General features: G+C 45.0%; 8 protein-coding genes across 8 annotated transcripts; 4 read left to right on the forward strand and 4 right to left on the reverse strand.

Annotated features, from left to right (window-relative positions):
• Positions 1 to 145: 145 nt before the first annotated feature.
• On the reverse strand, positions 146 to 673 carry GL218_09397 (uncharacterized protein; the record flags this gene model as incomplete). Its single annotated transcript, XM_033586230.1, has 1 exon — positions 146 to 673. The coding sequence occupies one exon, from the start codon at positions 671 to 673 to the stop codon at positions 146 to 148; it is 528 nt and encodes a 175-aa protein (XP_033439696.1).
• Positions 674 to 2,859: 2,186 nt separating this feature from the next.
• Positions 2,860 to 4,695, forward strand: GL218_09398 (Sulfite oxidase; the record flags this gene model as incomplete). Its single annotated transcript, XM_033586231.1, has 1 exon — positions 2,860 to 4,695. The coding sequence occupies one exon, from the start codon at positions 2,860 to 2,862 to the stop codon at positions 4,693 to 4,695; it is 1,836 nt and encodes a 611-aa protein (XP_033439665.1).
• Positions 4,696 to 5,173: 478 nt separating this feature from the next.
• On the reverse strand, positions 5,174 to 5,871 carry GL218_09399 (uncharacterized protein; the record flags this gene model as incomplete). Its single annotated transcript, XM_033586232.1, has 3 exons — positions 5,174 to 5,270; positions 5,377 to 5,674; positions 5,793 to 5,871. 3 exons carry the CDS (start codon positions 5,869 to 5,871, stop codon positions 5,174 to 5,176), a joined length of 474 nt encoding a protein of 157 aa, XP_033439688.1.
• Positions 5,872 to 9,984: 4,113 nt separating this feature from the next.
• Positions 9,985 to 11,314, forward strand: GL218_09400 (putative glycerophosphoryl diester phosphodiesterase family protein; the record flags this gene model as incomplete). The annotated part of the gene is made up of 2 exons (XM_033586233.1): positions 9,985 to 10,297; positions 10,353 to 11,314. The coding sequence occupies 2 exons, from the start codon at positions 9,985 to 9,987 to the stop codon at positions 11,312 to 11,314; spliced, it is 1,275 nt and encodes a 424-aa protein (XP_033439684.1).
• A 324-nt stretch (positions 11,315 to 11,638) lies between these two features.
• GL218_09401 (Chitotriosidase-1) lies at positions 11,639 to 13,009 on the reverse strand (the record flags this gene model as incomplete). The annotated part of the gene is made up of 4 exons (XM_033586234.1): positions 11,639 to 12,392; positions 12,463 to 12,490; positions 12,561 to 12,847; positions 12,909 to 13,009. The coding sequence occupies 4 exons, from the start codon at positions 13,007 to 13,009 to the stop codon at positions 11,639 to 11,641; spliced, it is 1,170 nt and encodes a 389-aa protein (XP_033439683.1).
• Positions 13,010 to 14,007: 998 nt separating this feature from the next.
• GL218_09402 (uncharacterized protein) lies at positions 14,008 to 15,507 on the forward strand (the record flags this gene model as incomplete). The annotated part of the gene is made up of 7 exons (XM_033586235.1): positions 14,008 to 14,202; positions 14,257 to 14,281; positions 14,430 to 14,502; positions 14,562 to 14,647; positions 14,723 to 14,924; positions 14,979 to 15,228; positions 15,295 to 15,507. 7 exons carry the CDS (start codon positions 14,008 to 14,010, stop codon positions 15,505 to 15,507), a joined length of 1,044 nt encoding a protein of 347 aa, XP_033439682.1.
• A 495-nt stretch (positions 15,508 to 16,002) lies between these two features.
• Positions 16,003 to 17,383, forward strand: GL218_09403 (WD repeat-containing protein jip5; the record flags this gene model as incomplete). The annotated part of the gene is made up of 2 exons (XM_033586236.1): positions 16,003 to 16,261; positions 16,323 to 17,383. The coding sequence occupies 2 exons, from the start codon at positions 16,003 to 16,005 to the stop codon at positions 17,381 to 17,383; spliced, it is 1,320 nt and encodes a 439-aa protein (XP_033439681.1).
• Positions 17,384 to 17,865: 482 nt separating this feature from the next.
• GL218_09404 (3-dehydroshikimate dehydratase) lies at positions 17,866 to 18,933 on the reverse strand (the record flags this gene model as incomplete). The annotated part of the gene is made up of 1 exon (XM_033586237.1): positions 17,866 to 18,933. The coding sequence occupies one exon, from the start codon at positions 18,931 to 18,933 to the stop codon at positions 17,866 to 17,868; it is 1,068 nt and encodes a 355-aa protein (XP_033439680.1).
• Between the last annotated feature and the right edge of the window lie 2,569 nt (positions 18,934 to 21,502).

Here is a 21,502-nt window from a genome sequence, read left to right on the forward strand (position 1 = left end):
ATAAATATGGATAACCTCATTCAGAGTCACATATTCCTCCATCACTATTAATCGGCCTTGATTATTTTATAAATTTCAGAAGCATATAGGGACTCATTTCATAGATTCTTATATTCGTATGCGCTACTAATGAATACAGCACTCCCTACATCCCATCGGCAAGCATAGCATTAACTAGTTGGACATGACGGTCCCCGTTTGTCTCGCTCCACTCGCTCTCGTAGTTTAGACCGTAAGGCCAAAAGTGGCCGCCACCACAGCTTATCTTAGCATTAGAACCATCCCACGACCGAAGCAGTGGCGTTGCTTTCGGCCAATTATTAGCCGCGCAGTGCTGATCGAAAGCAGCCGTCTGTCCGACTCCAAGCGTGTGAGCTATCTCGTGCATCGCCGTGCGCTCGGTCATGTAGGACCGATCCGAGCCGAATCGAAGGTCTCCGTTATAGTTGGCTTCAGCCGTGGGTACGCCGGGGGAATAATAAACTCGAATAGTCTTGCTAGCGCTCGTGAAGCGGGAGTATCGCGCAACAGCAAGCTTCATGGCAGATTCGATGCGAGTATACGCCTCCGATTGGTCGGCCGTCGGGTTGGAGGCTTTCTGCAGCGTCCATGTTATCGCTCCCGACACGGCGGAGGCGTAGGTTAGCGTTGCGGCAAGGATAGAGAAACGCATGACGGATGGCGATCTTATGGTGTTGATGATATCGATGGGATTTGTGTAAATCGGTTCGGAAACCATCTACACCAAAAGTCTGGCAGTTTACATATATATAACGGTTTCTTCTTCCCCTGCCGATCTCTACGAATATATTAGCTTTAATATAGCATTACCTTGTTCCTTGATATGCTCTTTGTAGATTAATAGCCCTGGCGGGCGTTTTGATAAATGCAAAGAAGCTCGTATGGTGGTATTAAGCCGCGGAATAATATCCAGTTCATCCACTTTGGTATCGTTACCTTCCTAGGGCCCTTATGATTTTCGGACGATTGCCCTCCGATAGATATCATATTGAAACAAATCTCGAGATCTTGGCATCTCGGGCTAGAAGCCGCTCTTGTCGTGGTTCCTTGGCACGCATATGCCTTCTTTTACGAATGTAACATATTATAAGTGAAATAAGTCCCCAGGCTAAGATACATATATCCACATCAGCCATAGCTACCTACCTACCTAGGTAGGTAGGTAAGTTTCAGATTATTGGTATGGACCTCACTAGCTTAGATGTAAACCTACCAAGCTACGACTATAAGGTCCAAACTCATCGTGTTAATACCAAGCGTTTGTTCATTTTTAATTTTACCGCGTTAACCTACGGACCCTTGAGTGTAAACACTTGTTAAATCTTAAATCTTAAACATTATTATATATATCTGGCTATGGTACATTCAAGACTATTTCGAGCTAGAAGGGACAACTAGAGCCCCTATATTTTTCGAATACAATAAGTTTTAAAGTATTTAAACCAAAATATCCCCCCGGTTAACAAGACTATAGCCAAGCACTCACATCATCATATATAGCTACGTTAAAATATGCAGTCAAGATCTTTAAAGATCACACAAACTTGATTTTATCTTTAGATAACTATCGAAGCTGTTTTACTAAAGTTATAGTTATTGCCAGCACCGATGAATTATACTACAGCAATTGAGGGAATATAGATGTTATGAATACTGTAATAAGCCGGATACCGGCTCGGAGCCGACATATCACAGGTCCCGAATGCCGTGAGATGATCGGAACTCGGAAGGAAACGAGACGGAAGGCGTGGGTACCTAGCTGTATGGTAACGATTAGGTACCTAAGGCTAGCGGTATGACTTGACCAATTAGGACTGATTATACGTTGCTGACAGGTTTTCAGCCCTGCTAAATGCAAAAGCTTATAAGGGTAACAGGGGATTTCTAGCGGTGAGTAACTTCCACTAATATTCTTCGAACCTTCTCCTTGGATTCCATCCATCACCCAACCATTCGTCATTCGTCATTCGTCATCCAATCCTAAGCCACCAAACCTACAGATTACAATCTTCAACCAACCCTTTCTTTTAACTGTCACCTACGTGTAAAGTAGCATCAATTATCGGTGAGTACCAATGTAAGTGAAGACAAGAGATAAAGCAAGCGTCTACAAGCATATAGAGAGACGTAGTTCGTCTTTCGATTTTTCGTAAATGCTGCGAGATCGGACTTGATTGGATTTTGTGGTAGGCTTCGTCTCTTATCGGTTGTTTGCCCAACAATTCATCGTCGCTTTTCCGACCAACTCGCAATGTTTTACAACTCATCATCTACCGATATATCTTCATTTTCTCTTAATCTGTCATCATCTTTTTTTCTCACTTACATCAGTCAGTCAGCGCCTTATACAGAATCACGGTTTAGCGGCAACCGGCAGCCGAAAAATTATTGATTCCGGGACGGGAGTTTTCTATCTTCTTGACTCACGTTTATAATTTTTTTTATCCTTTTTAGAAGATTTAGTCTTGTTCGTGTTTTATTGTTCTCTTCCTACCTTTCTCCTTTAAGGTTGCGATTAGATTTAAATTGCACTATATTTATTTATTTTGTTTATTCTAATTATATCAAGATAGTTCCTCCTAAGCACGTTTGCCATCTTTTCTTATCTTGGTGTTTTTATTTGCTTTTCTAGTCAAAGCACAAAATTTAAATTTTGTTAGAGTGGGAAGAGGTTCCGTGCTTCGTCGCCTTGACGAACCCACGAGTTGAGGAATCGCCTCTATAAATTCAACTAACGCCACGCCGCTTGTCTGCAGTACGCTGTTATGGACATATCATTGATACATCCTAATTCAACTTCACCTTAGGGTAAGACTGACGAGGTCTCTAACTTACGCCATGTCGATACCAACCTCACGGCAACTTAGTCTAGAGTTGTTTAGAGCAGCAAGACGATATCGACCAACTCTTCAGTATCTTCAAAAATCTGAGATTCGACAACCGGTCGATTCCTACGCTAGATTCTTTAGCTTCCAATCAGCTTTTCGAACTGCGTCGTTCAAGACGGTGCCGAAACCACCTCCTAATGCTCGTCGTCTGCGCCCCTTCCCCGTCCTCGCTGCAGGCGGTGGACTCTTCGCCGTACTCTTCTCCGTCCTTCAACCTGTTTCCCACGAGCCTCTTGAGGTGCCCCGAGACGCAGACCCACCTCCCGACTCGGCTTCTAGCGACGATGACGACGGTTTGCCACGCTATAAGCTTTCAGAGGTCAAAGAGCATGGACCAAAATCCGAAAGGCCTTGGGTGATATACGAGGACAAAGTATACGACATAACAGATTGGGTCCCTGCCCACCCGGGTGGTGAGGTTATCCTCCGTGCCGCTGGCGGTAGTATCGAACCGTATTGGAATATCTTCTCTATTCATAAGTCGCCGTACGTCCGCGAGATTCTTGAACAGTATGTAGTTGGAAAGGTGCATCCGGATGACCTCGAGAACGGAAGACCGCTACAAGACCACATCGAAGATCCTTTTATGGCAGACCCAGTCAGAGACGCAAGGCTGATAAAGCTGACGCAGAAGCCGTGTAACGCAGAGACACCTGGGAATGAATTGGCAGAATCTTTTCTAACTCCCAACGAGGTTTTCTACGTCCGTAATCACATGTGGGTTCCTGTCGTGGAAAATGCCGAAGCCGAGGATCATAGCATCACTGTTGAACTACCCGATGGTGACATCAAAACCTATAGCATTAAGGATCTCAAGGCTCGTTTTAAGCAGCATACTGTAACGGCTGTTTTACAATGCTCTGGAAACCGACGTAACGATATGACCCGTTATGCGAAGAAAACAAATGGTTTACAATGGACGGTCGGCGCTATCAGCTGCGCAAAGTGGGAAGGTGTGCGACTACGAGACGTCCTCGCCGACGCCGGCATGTCTCTCGAAGACCCGGGAGAGGATGCCCAGCACGTCCAATTTTCAGGACTAGAAGCATATGGTGCCAGCATCCCTATCGCGCCGGTCCTCGATCCCATGGGAGACGTGCTCCTCGCATTCAAGATGAACGATGCCCCCCTTCCACGCGACCACGGTTTTCCGGTTAGGGTGATTGTTCCAGGTCACGTAGCGGCCAGATGCGTCAAGTGGGTGAACAAGATCGTGGTGAGCGACGAAGAGAGTAATACGACATGGCAACGGCGGGATTACAAGTGCTTCGGACCAAACGAAGTCAAGCAGGATTGGGACAAGTACAAGGCTATCCAGGTAATGCCCATTACGAGCGCGATCACGCGTACGAGATTAAAGCCTTCAGAAAAGATACCGGGCAAAAATACCAAGGAATTAGGCGAGAGACCTGTTGTTCAGATAGAAGGGTACGCCTATTCGGGTGGTGGGCGAGAGATCCAGCGTGTCGATATAAGTCTTGATGGTGGGGAGACGTGGGACCAAGCACAGCTGGTTGACGATACTAACCTCGAAAAAGGAAGTAAAGCTTGGTGCTGGAAGAGGTGGCGGTACGAGGCCGGGTTGCCCGAAGTTGCGAAAGGCTCGAAGGGTGCGTCGAAGACTACCCTCGTCGTCAAAGCCACGGATGACGCATACAATACCCAACCTGAGACCCACAAAAGCATATATAATATACGCGGTAACTTGGCTACAGCATGGCATCGCGTGGATCTCGACTACGCCACGGCTTCCAAGGATACAGAAAAAGGCAGGAGTAATGAATAAATATCATATAAACCTATGGTAGGAAAAGACGGGCCTGTTGGCCAAGGTTTACTTGTTGTATACTAACGGTGTGATAAGCTTTGATGTTTAGGTCGTATGAACCGACGCGGTTTAGCTCGACTTTCGAGAATGGGAGTTCTTGGTTGATACGACTCGGAAATGCAGTGTAAAACTTGTCTAGCATTAGACTGATTTAATAGCTAACAGGTAATGTTTTAATATAGATTCACATTTAGATGAAGTCTATTTTTTGATAAGAACCATATTTGTTAGTGGTATATTTAAAAAGGGTATATTATCATTATCATTTCCTCAACACAATATCCACGCCAACGAAACGCCTGCCAAATATACAAGTTTACATCCCTATTCAAGATGCGCAAGGTAGATAAAACAGTGTCGTGTTAATAAAAAAAAAAACAAGGCCTATTTTATGTATAGCCATAAAGGGAATTCAAAACCGTCATAGCTAGGGTGATTATGCGCCAGGTTGCGCGTGCGGCTTACTGACGTTATGACCACGGCTCCGGAGAGAGTCGATAGCGTCGATGACGGTAAGAAAGGTGAAGAGAGCCCTATTTAATATATTAGTTAGTTATTCTTAAGTACTTAATTTCATTTAATTGTGCCTAGTTATGAGAGACAATAATAAGAGTAACTATCTCAAGTCGGAAAACGTACCAAAGGAAGAAGCCAAAAGCAATAGCAGCCTTAGCGGAACCACAAAACGAGTTCGATCCACATTCGTAGGGCCCGCCGACGAAGACGGCGAGTGCGATTGAGCCGGCGAACCAGAAAATGGTGGTAACGGCGTTAAGGGCGAGGGCTGCCAACCGGTGGAAGACGCTCGTCAGGTATAACGGCGTCACACCCACGTAGATCAGTACTAATAACGACCATACCGAGTTGAATATCATGAAATTGATGCGCGATGGTGAGTAGCCGCCGAAGCCAAACCAGCTATCGTACCGACTGGCCACTATAAAATACGAGAAGTTAGCAATTCCATCTTTATCGATTCTAGTTCTCTTTCTCTTCTTTAGGGGTGGTATCATTTTTTAGGGTAGATGGGGTTTATTCGGGTGCAAATAACATACAATATGCGGTTAAGCCAAGTTCGATGATGGCGAAGACGGCTGCCACGATGTGGACGATGGGGACAAACCCGTACGCCATTGTGACCGAGTTTATAAGTTTAGATATGTAAGAAGGTGGTTTTGCGAGGATAAATTCGTTCTTTTAGATAGAGATGGGTGGTATGAAATTATCTGATTATGAAATTATGGAAGTGAAGCTAGATTGTTGGGTATGTTTGATTTACAAGAAGCAGGGCTTTTTAAGGCAGGCAAGGTTTATATGTATGGCAGTATCATGGCCATTCGTAGTCTAACATGACCAGGGACTTACATGTGGCATGGCGTGGCATGACGGGGAAAGCTGGTTACGGCACATCCAAGATGTGATGACGATTCGTCCAAAGTGTGCGCGATTCGCAACGGAAACTTGGAACTATGCTACGGAAAGGTAAGTAATAATACCTTGTAAGTGGTATATACCTTAGCCACTATGCCTATGCGCTGCGTTGCGCTATGTAAGTGCCATTATGTAAGTGGTAAGTGACATGGATCTCAAAGTCCCAAGTTCTGAAAAGCTCGAGTGGATGACGTGACGTGGACTAAACCAGTCATATTTATTCTAAGAGGCGAATAAGACGTAGGCTTTGAGGCTGGGTTCAATTGGTAGGTGTATGTATGTACCTAGACTGGTTAAAATGGTAAAATCCCCATCACATTCTTATTCGGCATTGTTATCCGAAGTTTGCTAGGTTACTAATTTTTTACAAAGAAAATAGATAAAAGAAAAAAAGTATCAACTTAATGTGTTTGTCTTTCGTCATAAGGCGAAGAAATATTATGACGTAATTGAGTCGATCTTAGGGCCTTAGGTAACCCCAAGCAAAGTCTTTACCATATTCAGCCAACAGCTTGGCGCGTGACTAATTCGATTGGCCGATTAAAATTTAGCAACTTTTGGATTGAATACATACATTGAGGTACCTAAGGTATAATAAACCATTTAAAGATATTAAAATAGTGTTTTACATCTCAAATTTTGAATGGCATGAGATCCACTTGGATTTGATAATGAATTATGTGATAATATTACTATTACCATCTATAAATCAAGCTATAGCTTAATAAAGGGACCAATCCACGAGTGATAAGGGTTATCTTAAACCCTTGAAGCTAACAAGCTATATTAAACTGTATTATACTATAACTATGTTATATTTCTTTAATAGCATTGTAATTGTTCTCGGCATTTTTCTCGTATGGGTAAACTAAACATAAGTAACTCACCTACTTGGTGCGTTCTAGTAGCATAGTTACGCCCTAGTTCCTATATCTTAAAATAAAAAGACGTTTTGGTAGCAAACACATAAAAGATTAAATATGTCTTTAGACATATACTAGATAGATTAGATATAAAGTTACCCTCCCTCAGCGTACCTGTTCTTATCAGTGCTCCCATACATATTAGATACCCGGATCTCGTCCCCGCCTCCGCCCGCATCATGCAACTCAGCGGCACCGCTATGAATTATTCCAAAAGAGTCATAAATCCAAAGAAAAAAAAAAGAAATTCTAAAGAAATGTCATACATGAATAAGAATCTATCACCTAACCTTAGCAACAAGCTGCTTCAGAGGCCAAAACCGATACACTATGGCGTCCTTACTAAACTTCCCTATCGAGATCCTAAATTATATCATAGAGTCGATGGATCCCCATGATAAACATGCCTTTTTTCAACTAAGCCTTACATGCAAGCTTCTTAACGAGTTAGCTACGCCGATCATGTATCAAACGGTAGCATTCTGGGAGCCGACAACCGCGGGATACCAACGGGCTCCCATCCCAGCTTTCATTCGTTCCGTCTTGTCCTTTCCCGCGCGAGCTTCTATGGTCACATCATTTGCCGTTGGCGGCCTCGCTTGCGGCAAGGATCCCGAGGTCGTTAACTTCAACACTTTCATAAACGGTTTAAGAGAGGCTGTTCCTGACAAGTCGATACTGGAGTTATGGGAGAGGCACCTGTTTAACTGTAAAGAATTGCTAGATGATCGTCTGCTTCCGGGTTGCATAGCTTTTCTCGCAGCGCTGTGCCTTCCACGTCTCAATAGAGTATTCTTCAGAGACCACTTCTCGAACTCGCAATGGGACTTTCTAAGAGATATCTTGGAAGAAAATGCGAATGGAGGGGAGGGGACCCTAGTACATAGTGTTTGGCCTGTGCTAGACTCGGTAACTATACACGGTGAGGGGAGAATAAAAGCATAGCTGTCTTACAGAACTAACTTTCCATATAGACATGAGTCACGATTATTACACTGGCGATTATTATACGCCACTGGCGGTATTTGCTCTGCTACCGGGAGTGAAACGGCTTCAGGCTTCCTGGCAAGTTGATCCCGTGGTGGTAAAGCAACCCTCGTGCCTTACGCTGCTTCCACTACATAGCACTGAGCTCGAAGAACTTATACTGCAGCCTATGTGTTATATCCATCCATCCTGTTTAGATATATTACTAAGAGTACCCAAAAATCTTAGAATATTTAAATTCCAAGTTAGAGCATTGTAAGTAATTCACCCCATTAAATAGGTCACGATCTTAAGCCCTGCTTTCCTTATATCTCTGGTCGAACTTAGCTCACATTACCATCAGGGCCGATTACGATACTCCCTTCGAATTGAAGTGGCTAGAGCGCTCACTTTGTCACCAGTCCCACTCTCTGGAGCACATCTCGCTCACGCATAAGTGGTATGAGGAAAATCCCAGGCTCGCCAGCGAAGTCCAAATCGAACCCATGTCATTTTCCAATTTTATCGTCTTAAAGACGATAGAAATTTCACCAGCATTCGTCTTCGGTAGCCACGCGCTCCAGCTGGAAAGAAGGGGATTCCTCCGTTCGGTTGATGTTCCCGATTCTTGGGGTTTGAGCACCGAATCTACAAAGTCGTATGTCGTAGAGATGCTCCCTAGGTCGATAGAAATCTTGCGCTTTGCGCAGTGTTACGAATATCGGGACGCTAGGCGACTTGATCTCGCCTTAATACAACTCCTCCTATGCAGAGACGAGCGCTTTCCTAATCTCAATACTATTGAGATTCACATTATGCATTTCTTAGAAGAAAATTGGAGATTTGATTTACCCTGGGTCACCGTCGAAGCTCGGGCGAGAGGTGTGAGCGTAAAATTCTTCAAAGGAGGGAGGCTTGGGTTGGAGCATATTGGAGGGGAAGACCTTAGGGAATTTTATCCCCAGAAATATGAGGAGGATGATGAGGCTTACCAAGCGAAGGAACTAGATGATTCGGATTTTCAAGAACTAGAAGAGGAAGATGACGACGATGACGATGATGATGACGACGACGATGATGATAGTGAAGATAGTGAAGATAGTGAAGAAGACGATTAGTAGATAATTTTTAGTATTCGACTCTTGCGAAGCTTGGTATATAATGAGATTAGGTGTTTATAGAGTAGCTGCTTGTTAATGCTTGTCGATTTTAAAGCATCGATTATTTCGGGTTTCGATCCTGCGTTAAGAGTCTCAAAGAAGAATACCAAGCCTTTATGTCGTATTTCATATTTATTTTTATTTATTTTATTTTATCTGATAAGAGAAAAGTAGGTAAACAATAATCTCATTCTAGCGAATCATAGCACGACATTGCAGCACGATCTTTCTTCTATGTAGAACTCGGGTTCCTGTCATACTAGGGTGCCACGTGCTTCCATACTGAGCTTGGTGTGGTCGAGTTGAAGCATCTTCTCATCAATCTCATGTACTGAACATTGTCATAGGGCATTGTGCTATGTAGGTATGTAAGTTGAAGCAAAAGATAAAGCGGATTATGTATAGTTATTCTTATTGTACCTAATCTTATGTATGAAATACCTGCGTCCAAGGCCTCGGTGAGCTTCCATGCAAAGCTAGGTAATCCTTGGTACGCCACATACATGCATCGTGCTTCTTTATTCCATGTTTCTATTGGACAATGGCTAATCAGTCAAGGATCAAGCTATGAGTAGGTACCTACATATTATTTCAGCTTCGGCCGATCTCTACTAGGTATTGTTGATATGCAAACCGTGTCGGTAATCTAATAAATAGCCTTATCCTCAGCTTTTGCGATCCTATTAAAATCTTAATGCTCTATGCCGTGACTTCTTCTCGTAGTTTGTCCATTTTGATCTGTTAAAAGCTTGTATTAATTACTCGCTATGTACGTCAAGACAGCTTCGGTCGTTGCGGTCATCTTCGCCGCAAGCGAGGTATCTGCTTTGCCAAAGGTACCCGAGTGGTGGAAGCCAAAATCGTGGAATCCTCCGCCCCAGCACCGTTTCCAGAATGCCGAGCTCGGACCCCGTCCGCAATACCTTGTGGCCGATATGGACGAAGGATGGCTGAAGAATCGGCTGTCCGCATGTTCTGACGTGGAAGCTCGGCCATCTAGGTTCAGTATCGGTCACCGCGGCGGTGCCTGTCTTCAATTTCCCGAAGAGACTCGGGAGTCGGTCGAGGCTGGCACGCGCAGTACTACACCCTATACGTATAACCAAAAGAGGAAATTACTGACTTGCTATTCAAGTGGGCGCTGGAATTCTCGAATGTGATGTCGCTTTTACTAACGACCGCGAGCTCGTGTGTCGACACGACCAATGCGATCTTCATACGACGACTAATATCGTCGCGACGGAACTAGGCGCTAAGTGCACGACGCCCTTTACGCCGGCAAGAGATGGCACGCCAGCAACTGCTAAGTGCTGTACCAGCGATATTACGCTGGCCGAGTTCAAATCCCTGTGTGGGAAGATGGACGGCTATAATGCATCAGCTACTACTCCGGATGATTTTCTTCATGGGACACCCTCGTGGCGGACTGATCTCTACGCTACTTGCGGCACGGTCCTCTCGCACAAAGAGTTTTTACAGCTTGTCGATTCGCACGGGCGGGATTTTACGACCGAGCTTAAGCAGCCGCGTGTGCCGATGCCTTTCGACGGTGATTACACACAAGAGAAGTACGCGCAGCAAGTAATCGAAGAATACCGAGCGGCGAGAATCGATCCAACACGCGTCTGGTTACAGAGCTTCTCGTTCGCCGACGTGGCCTACTGGCTGCGCGCTGATCCCGCATTTGGCAAGCAAGCAGTGTTACTAGACGAGAGCGGTGACCTTCCAGGGTCTTTCCCGGCCGCCGTAGCCAATTTGTCGTTTTATAAGGATGCCGGCGTACAGATTGTGGCGCCTCCGCTTCCGTACCTCGTTACGCTTGGAAAGGACGGCGAGTACGTGCCGTCTACGTATGCGACGACAGCGCGGAAGCTGGGGTTAAAGATCCTGACGTGGTCTCTCGAGCGCTCAGGACCACTCGCTCAAGCAGCAGCCGCCGGCGACTATTACTATTTGACTATCGCTAATGGTACGCATAAGGATGGGGATATGTATAGGCTTGTTGATGTTTTGGCGCGGGAAGTCGGTGTCGAAGGTATCTTCTCGGACTGGTCCGCTACTGTCACCTATTATGCCAACTGCTTTGGATTTTTCTAAACACGAGATAGAAATCAGGGACGAGATACTTGCAGCTGCGATTGTTAGTATGGATTGAGGGATCTACCTGTATAAACGTCTGGCTAGATACGGTAGTAGAATCCGGCTTATGTTTCAATGAAATCATGTAGAGAAGTATCTCGGCTGTAAAAACCATGGGCTCTTGTATTGTGCGTCTCAAACGTGAGCATGTATCTACCTTGTGAGTACCAGTAATTTAATAAGACTGCTGTTATAAGCATATAAACTTAAAAGGAGGGCCATACTCCTTTAGCAGTATGCACATTTTGCTCATCAGTGTACTTCGAATCAGAAAGAAAAAATCTATAGCTCCTCTTTTCTGATGGATAGTTGCCTTACTCCGGCGTTGAGCGCTTTCAGATGTGCCCATTTTGGCGCGTCCTCACCTAATCCCCATGCGAATACGCCGCCTAGCTTTTCCTTTTCAACGATGCGAGGGAACTTCTTAGCGACGGCTAGCGGAGTGTCAAAGGTCCACCATATAGCCTCATCTTGATCCCAGTAGTAGTAGCCACCCCCCACTTCATCGTAGCTTCCTTTTGTAATGGCCTTGTTGAACGATGACTCGACGTCTTCAGGGACGGTATCGCGCCACGAGAAGGACCCAGCTCGGCCCAGGTCAACGCCCGTTTCCGGGTCTTCCATTAGACCGGTGGGACAACCGATTGGGTTCTCTACGCACGGCGCGAGCTCAGTGCAGAAATACTTTGCGTAAAAAGCAAAGCCGAGGTTGATCTTGTCGCGTGTTGCTCCCCTTTCCAAGTACGCATGGACAGAGTCTAAGCTAGCTTGAATGCCGGTGTGGTGTTTCGTCACATTATCACGGCGGTTCATCAGGTCGTAAGTCATAACGTTCAAGAAGTCGAGGGATTCCATGATACGGGGGACGGTCTCAGCTTTAAAGGCGAGCATGTCTCTTAAAAGACCTGGTACCGCTGCAGATATAATTTTATCCGGGCCTAGAGCCTTGCGTATATCGGCGAGAAACTCTGGATACGCGGCGACTTGCCAGGTTCTCTCCTCATTGGGAACCTTCTTCCAGTCTTCACCGTTGCCTCTTGGATGGATGTTAGTTTCACACTATAGAAAAACGTTTGGGCTAAAGGCAAAGCGGGGATACAACGTACGCTGGATATTCCCAATCAATATCGACGCCTGCGATGTGCTAAGCGTCAGCGGGAAATATCTTTTTACAAGTGGTACTACGTAGGGTCCGCAAACTAACCATCAGCACCAGTATCGCGGACCATGGCGGCTACATTTTCAGCAAATATCGCGCGGCTCTCATTCGTACGTGCGCCGGTATCGAAACCGGCCGAGTCACCCCAGCCACCGATGGCTACTAACACTTTGGTTCCGGGGTTGAATTTAGAGCGAGCTTCACTAACGGTCATGAACAGAGGCCATGTAGAGCTGCCAGCGGGATGATTGAATAGGCTAGGGCTCATGAATGCCATAGCTACATGAGTGATAGGCGAGCTAAGAGGTTGTTCGGGTGTAATGGGATGTTGTCTAATACATTATCATTAGAATGAGAATGAGAACGGGAACTGGCAAAGCATAGGTAGCTTACCCTGTGAGGTACATGATGTTCCGGAGAGGCGTAGCCGCGGAAACCATCGTGGCAACCGAGAGGAGGCATGTAAGTGACTTTTGAAAGATAATGGGAATCATGTTGACGGTTGATTGAGAATTACAAAAACGATGTTGAAGAGAGATGGATCATATTATTTTTGGGGGGGTTTGAAAATAAAACTAGGTATCTATGATTAGGTAGGAGGTAGGAGGTAGGAGGTGAATTTATATTTAATATACACCTCCTTCTTGAATTATAGGTATTTAGGCACATGCACCTGTCAATCTTGAAATACATGTAAGTATTAAAGATGTCGTAGCTGCCTTCTTAGGTTTCTCACAGTTTGTTATTTCAGAGGTATTCAGAGGTACATGTAGGTAATCTGTACCTACCTCCTAGGTTAGTGGATTTCGGCAGCGGGAGTTAGCTCTTATACCCTTGCACGATATGCCTGTATGCCTCTAATGTACAGGGGCAGCCCTGGAAGATATTAATCAATTGAGGTTTCCCCCTATTAATAAGCCTTTTCGGTTACCGGCTTAAGGTCACATTGGGGATCTCGGGAGATCGTCCTTTTCACCCGCCTTCCTCCAAAATACATATCGTCAGAGGCTGTCACCTGCTTTGTTGTCATAAATCATCACATCCAGTAACATTAAAAAGATAATAGCGGTTCTTCATATTCTCGTATTGACGCTAAATTATCCTATATGATTTCTTTTTAGATGTTGTTAGTTATATCTTGTCTAGTTAAGTATTCTGTTTAACTAGAATAGGTTACGTCTATGTAATATATAGATGGAAGACCCAGCCGGATGGTTCACGAAAACGAAACGAGCGACAGGCTACCGTAGTAGAAACCCACTACATAGACATGCGCATTGATAAATCCCCCCCTGCATACTCATGTGTGTCCTAGTGCTATTTGGGTTTAAAATATAGGTGAGATACCTGTTATTTAGTTATTCGATTTTCATTGAATAGTTTCGCCGCCTCCTTTCCCTTGTCTCGATTTGAAATAATATTAAATATTAAATACCAAACATCAACGTCATCTTGGAGCCGAGTATGTTGTCGGCCATTTGACTCGATTAGGATGGAATCTAGCTTGAATTTCAATGACCCGTGGGATTCGGAGATGACAATAGGTAGTGGTAGCGAGATCGCTGTCGCAAGGTCGGAAGATATAGACGACGGGCTTGAAGATGCCGACTTTGATACCGCGTCCGCAAGCAAGTTTGGGAGTATTACTTCGTCTATATATCGCCATGCCTACGAGAACGGCCGAAGAGTATTACCAAAACGTTCGAATCTAAAATATGGATCACTAACCGTCTCACGATAGTACCATAAGTATCGATACGGAGCTTGTAGGTTGGTTATTCCTCTGACTATTTAGTCTTTCATCTGTATTTTTACTTGGAAGGAAAAGTCCATGCATCTTATTACACCATTGCACCTACAGCTTCATATTTGCAAACCGCTCCTCCAAGTATCCACAGCTAATATATGCTATAGATCTCATCCCAAATGACGAGACTGAGCAGAATAGGGATGACATCAAACATGTAGCAAGCTTAGAGCTCACGAGGTATGACTTATTTTATAATGTGACAATGGTAAGGATCCTATTACTGACAGATGGTAAAGGGGGAAATACTTTTTTGCCCCAATCGGTGAAACCCCTCAGAAAATAATAGATTTAGGTACTGGAACCGGGTCTTGGGCCATCGAAGGTGAGCTGAATCTTTGAATGTTATAAGCGCCGCTTAAACCTGGTTTGCTAAGTTTTATCGTTGGAACTTTTGTAGTCGCCGATATGTTCCCCAGCGCCCAAGTTGTCGGGTGCGACTTGAGTCCTATTCAACCTTTCTGGGTCCCCAGTAACGTCAGTTTCGTTGTTGACGACATCGAAGACGAATGGGTTCATGGCGACGATTGGGATCTTGTTCACATTCGTCAGGTCTTCTCGGCGATTAGAGACCCCCCTGGAGTTTGCAAGCAGAGTTTCAGGTAAGTCCGGTCTCGAAGACATCGCTTCTTATAATTTGCGTATGCTGAGGAAAGGGACCAAAGCCATCTGAAATCTGGCGGTTGGATAGAAGTCCAGGATTTCGGCGGTATTTTGAAATGCGACGACGATACACTGCCTACAAAATCTCTACTCTCTGAATTTTATGAAATGACAAGTGAAGCGTTGTCTAAGCTTGGGTTAAGGTGGTCTATTGCGAACGATATGGAAGAAGTGCTTAGGGATGCTGGCTTCATCAACATCCAATGCAAAAAGTTTAAATGTCCCATCGGCGTCTGGCCGAAGGTAAGTGAGAGAGTCCTCAGGCCAGTATAAAGATGCGTCATGAGTTAATCTAACCTAAATCTATAGGCTAAGAGGCTCCGTCTGATCGGGCTATGTCTGAAGCTATCATTTGCAGACCTTATGGATGCTCTCGCGCCCAAGGTTTTCCCAACGCTTTCGAAGTCGGCAGAACAGATGGAGGAGTTCCTTGCGAGCGCGCACGACGAATTGCAAGAAACCAATGCCCATATATACCTTGATTATTTCTTTTGGTATGCTCAAAAGCCTTTGAACTATTAAGATAATGATGAATTATATATTGTTACGGGTAGAGTCAAATTACTATAGAGCAATGGATATCATGCCTTGAGAAGATAATATAACCTACTACCTATCAGCTAGTAGGTGGATGTATGCTTAATTAGAAAAAGAAAGCTTGCCATAATTACGAGTAAAATTAGGGGTTGAGGACTTATTCATTCCAATGTTATGTATAGGTACTTTATAATACCTTCTATTGGCATATTCATATAAACGTTACAACTTGCAAAACTTACCTCCCAATAACCGCATATAACTTCCTTATCCAATATCAATTTCTAGACGTCTTTATTTTTATTTTTATTTTTTTTTATAAGTCTTGCGCGTCGAGTCCAATTCCACACATTTCACCTTACCCAGAGCTCCTTGGAATATCCACTCTATTTACCAGGATATGGAAAATATGAAGCTGATTTTTATTTAAAAGAGTTTCTAGATTATGTCAATTGCCATGTCAATTGACACCCGCTCATCATGTTCGAAAATCTCTGCACCTTACCTCTAAGCGCCGATCTCTTCTCCCAGGCTTTGCATCCGACAGAACCTCTCCTGGGAGTCGGTCTCTCGACCGGACATGTCCAATGTTTTCGCCTACCTTCTGCTGACCGATCGACCGAGGATGATGCCGACGTGAGTGTACTGTCTGACGGTAAAGGTACCATTGAGACTGTATGGAGAACCAAAAGGCATAAGGGCAGCTGCCGTACACTAGCATTCAGTAACGATGGCTCAGGTTAGTCGGCTAGATTCCGTACTATAACTGATAACACAAAGTTAACATGTAAGGCGGATAGCTCTATACTCAGCCGGTACTGATTATCTCCTCAAACACTTTTCTCCTGTAACCGGTCAGGTAGCCTCCAAGATCGCTATCCCATCTACCAAATCAGTCCCGGATTCACCCTCTCTACTACACGTTCTTTCGCCCCAAACGCTCTTACTTGCATGCGACTCGGGCGCCCTCCACCTTCTCGATCTAAGAGACGGCGCGCTTGCGGCATCGAAACCGCAACAGACGCATTTCCCTCACGATGACTTCGTATCGAGCATCACCGCGCTTCCCCCGTCCGCCGAAAGTACGAGCGGTTACAGCAAACAATGGATTTCTACTGGTGGGACGACACTGGCCGTCACCGACCTACGAAGAGGCGTTCTGGTGCGTAGCGATGACCAAGAGGACGAGCTTCTCTGTACGGCCTTCATTCCGGGCATGGGACCTAAGAAAAACCGCGAAAACGGCGTCGTAGCAGTGGGAACTGGTACCGGGATTCTTACTCTATGGGACAAAGGAGCTTGGGACGATCAGCAGGATCGTGTCGTTGTCGATCCCGTAAAGGGAGGCGGCGAGAGTCTCGACTGTATCGTGCAGATTCCCGAGGATGTAGCGAGAGGAAAGAAGGTGGTTGTCGGCGTAGGAGATGGTAGCTTACGCATTGTGGATTTGGCAAGAAGAGAGGTCGAGACTCACTTGCGCCATGACGATATCGAGGCGGTTGTCGGTGTAGGGTTTGACTGCCAAGGCCGCATGATTAGTGGAGGAGGACAAACGATTAAGGTTTGGCAGGAATCGCCTTCGCTAAGGCTTGACGTCGACGATAGTGACGAGAGTAGCGATGCGGACGAATCAGACGACAACGACAACGACGACGACGATGACGATGACGATGACATGGATGAGAGCATAGTGGTCGGAAATGGAGCTAAGCGCCATGCAAACGGAGATTCAGATGATAGCGACTCAGATAGCGATGATGAAGGACCGAAACGAGGTAAAAAGAAACGGAAGGGAAAGGTAAATGTCGACCTCGGACCTCACGGAGCTCATGGGATCTTACGATTCAAGGGCTTAGATTAGGTGGTTTTATGTGCACCGTATAACCCATACAGAATATAAACTAGCCTCCATTCTAAGTAACCAATGAATGTAAGTACGAATAATATGTAGAAGGTAAGTATATGCTGAATATATTTATATCTATATTTTCTCAGCACTCAGAGACTTACACTTGAAGTATCTCTGTTGGTTCTTGGTAGTTCCAAGGTATGTACCTCTTTTGGGGGACCTAAAGCACCGCAAACAGGTACTGCGGGGTTACTTACAGTTAGTAGGTACCTATAGTTAAGTGTTAAATGCATGAAGTATGTAAGCTTCCGCCAAATGATGTAAGTGACCGACCTATAAGGGCCAGTTAGATTCCTTATCATCAGATTAACCCCTATCCCCCCATCATATTCCGTAAGCATTTCTTAAAAAGGGGATCATCGGTTTTAATAATATAATAATAGGTACTAATGATATATAATTTATAGCCACTCTGCCACTCGGCCCGCCTTCGGTCATAGTGACGCAGCAACCCTTTCGGAAACGGGTACCTCAACTCTCAACTTCATATCCTTGACCAGCTTTACCCAAGCAGCAGCACCCCGACTTGCTAATTCTTGAGGTACAACCTCGTCTGTATCTGACATCCTCTGATTAAAGAGTTCCATGCTCACCCAACCTTCAAACCCGAGACCTTGGAAGATGGCCCGCGATATCTGCGCAACGGGAAGATATGCGCCACGTTCTTCCTCACCGTAGAAGAGCCTACAGTTTCGGGACCAACTCATCCGTGCGGGCTGCGATGCGTTGTAGAATTCGTGGCCTTCGATCAAAGGCTTGGCAAGCCGCGCAGCATCCACCACCTGAACATAAAAAACCTTACTGACATCCACTGTAGTTACGAGTCGGGCTATGGAGTCCCGTACAGCTTGGTCGCAATTTGGAGTGCGGCCTGTCGGCGAGGAGGGATCGGCATAGATACGGCCAGCAATATTAAACGTATCGAGGCAAAGACCAAAGTTGGGCCGGTCTACAGCCTGTACTATATCCCAGCTTTGCTCCCACAGGTCGCAGCGAGTGCCCCAACATAGCGCTTCATATACAAAGCGTATCGGTGGCTGCTGCGCGAGGCCCATGTCAGCCACTTTTCTAAGGTCGGCGACCGCAATGCGAGCATCTTCTGAAAGTTCGGACGACGGCAGGAAGCTGGACGGGATCTGCACGGTATCTGTACCAAGGACCCTTGCCAGTTGAAACCAAAATGTAAGCTGCTCTATGCGCTTGAGGTGTGCTCGGCGATCTAGCAATCCTTCGTAGTGTGCAAACGGCTGTAGGCATACTATCGAGAGTCCCCTCTCGTGGCAGAGTGTTCGGATTATTCGAGCCGCTTCGAGCTCGTTATCAGCTGTCGACCCTCCAGGTAGTTGTTTGGCTAGGTGTAGCAGGTCCTCGTGGAAGAGTTCGATGCCTCTATAACCGTACAGCCGAGCCATGTCCAGCTTATGCGCGAGTGAATGGCCCGCACAACAGCGCCCGAGAGACATAGACGTGATAGCTAATCTGCAGGGCATATTGCTACGCATGGTGTAAGGGAAAGTCTAGTAGAGAAGATGGACTCCTAGTAGCATTCTCGAAGGATTTAGTGATAGGTACCTGAATATTTAAGTAAAATTGGCCCGTAAAGCATATTGATAAACGTAGATCACGATCAATCGCTGAAATTGATTATAGCAGTGACATCCGTTGACAAACTGCGGCGCCTCCGAGTCTTGGAGACGAGAGTTAGGAGCGGGCCCCTGCGTTAGATGACATAGCACTTCCGAGGAGCTAAGTAGCGGAGATGATTTCTCTGAAGCGACAAGGACGTTGTGTTTGAGATAGGCTAAGGCTGTGGCCGCTTGTTCTAGTGGAAAGACGAATCACCAGGAGAAGGGATAAGCTATGTACCTGACTACGATGCTTTTGGGACGACAACTCTTAACTTTCTATAGCTACCTAATACCATGAGGGGTACCGAACAATAACTAACCATAGTTAACATTGTATTCAGAACGATTTCTGCCGTGTTGGGAAATGATACAGGTCGCCGCCACAGGCAACGGCTGGCTCGGAGGCTGAGATGTAAGTCAAGCGTCACGTAGGTCATTAATTAGCCCAGGTGAGACATGTCTCTTGGCGGGTTAAAATTAAAGCAAACGGCTCACGGGTGATTACATTGACAAGCGGTATTCTAAAGATCTGGTTACATTGCACGTTTTGTCGGTTGTAGAACGAGCATTCTCTAACACGGAAGGTGAAGAATAAGCGAGGAAAAGACTGGAAGTGCAACTTGAGCATTATATACTTGTAGTCTTACTTGATCCTAAGATCGTAAGAAGCGTTCCAGATATGGTATATCATATTGATTGTGTACCTAAGGAGTAAACAGAGAAGAGAGTTACATACGTAGGTACCTAATATATCTATTTACTAGACTCGACTCGTACGTTATGTTTCATTATTGTTCTCGACGCACGCCGTCCTTAAAAAGTCGGCCACAGCATATAACCTACAGATTTATGTCTTACATAGACCCGTCGTCGTTGTTACCTAGGTACCGAGGCTACTAGTGTCCCACACCGTACTACTGTGGATTATTTATCTACGCATGTTGTTTTTGGGGGACATACCAGGTAGGTTAGGTACTTACCTATGCTACATAGTATCAAGGAGAGTGCTACAGTAATAATCTAGTGTAGCATATCAGCTGAGAGTCGTTTACCAGATCTGGTGAATTTATCTTTTTTCGACTTTTATGATCTAGGCTCTGAGCTTAGGTTTTAGGAGTGTAAGTTGACACACGACCAATGAGATTCTTGTCGTCTTTTCCAAATAATGATGTATCATTTCATAGATAATATCTAGCCCTGCTTAAATTAAGTAGATATATATTTCTTATGTCGAGATTGACGTAGATAATTTATTAAATGTAGAATCATTATATAGTAATTGACCGGTAGGAAGGTTAGGTACCTAATGTAGCTAAGGTATCACGTACGCTGTGCCTAATACCTGTAGCTCTCGAAAATATCGTCAACTATACATCACTGTCAAAAAATAAACCCAACCGCAAAGCGGCGAAAGGCGACGAGCCCGGAGCACGGCGTCATAGGCCGGAGACACCCACACCGGAATTCGCGGTGATCCTACGTGTCTCGGGAGATTCACCGTCGGAGCTAAAACAAAGAGTTGCCTTCCTAACAGAGCATTTATGTACTGTCCTATGGTTGTCATGTATGCGTAAATGTACTCAATACAGGTAGGCTTAATACTAATATCAGTTCTTGACAGCAGCCCTTATCTAGATGGGGAGACTAATAAGGCGTGTTATTATCATACGTTATTATCTCTATCTATGTTATGTAGATAGGTATATAAGGTAATCTAGCCTTCTATCAAATATTTTATTAGATATGTCTTCTATCAGATATATCAGATATGTCAGATACTATTAGATACCGTAGAGCCAAAGTTGACTAGTGTAAGCCGGGGGGCGACGGGGCTACGGGGGTTTATGGGGGCGGCTCTCCACTTTGTTTTCTTCTTATCTATAACCAGTCAGCGTTTCCTAGCTATCAAAAATATTTTATTACTATGTAATTCAGCTCTTTCATTCGGGATTGTGAATGGTCAATTGATTCGGATATAACATCCGAGTTATCTATAATCTAACCTAAGTATATCTATATCCAGCCACCTAGGTAAGCTACCTATAGGCATGGGGTTCCACTGACTGATATCTCTGACAAACTGTCGCCTCTAATGTATACGGAAGCGTCAAAGTCTCGGTTTTAATTTTCAGCTGCACCCAAAAAAAAAAAAAAAATAAATCAAAAAATGTCGAGGCGTATTCCTTAAGTTGTAGACGGCCTGAAGCGTAACCAGTCAGATGATAATATCGGTTAACTCCGCTATACCATCTCACTCATAAACTATTTTCCTACCAGGAGTATACCGTGAGATCAGAGTTAGCTCTCTAGATACGCGCGGCGTGGTAAAGGAGATAAAATAAGAAGAAGAAAAAAATTTGGTACCTCTATGATGATCCTTGTTGTTTACTAATAAAGCAGCCCTGCTCCTCCAGCAACTTTAAGTTCCAAGGTTGGCAGGATT

This window comes from Daldinia childiae, assembly GCF_008694065.1.
Source record: "Daldinia childiae strain JS-1345 chromosome Unknown Scaffold19, whole genome shotgun sequence".
Lineage (NCBI taxonomy): Eukaryota > Fungi > Ascomycota > Sordariomycetes > Xylariales > Hypoxylaceae > Daldinia > Daldinia childiae.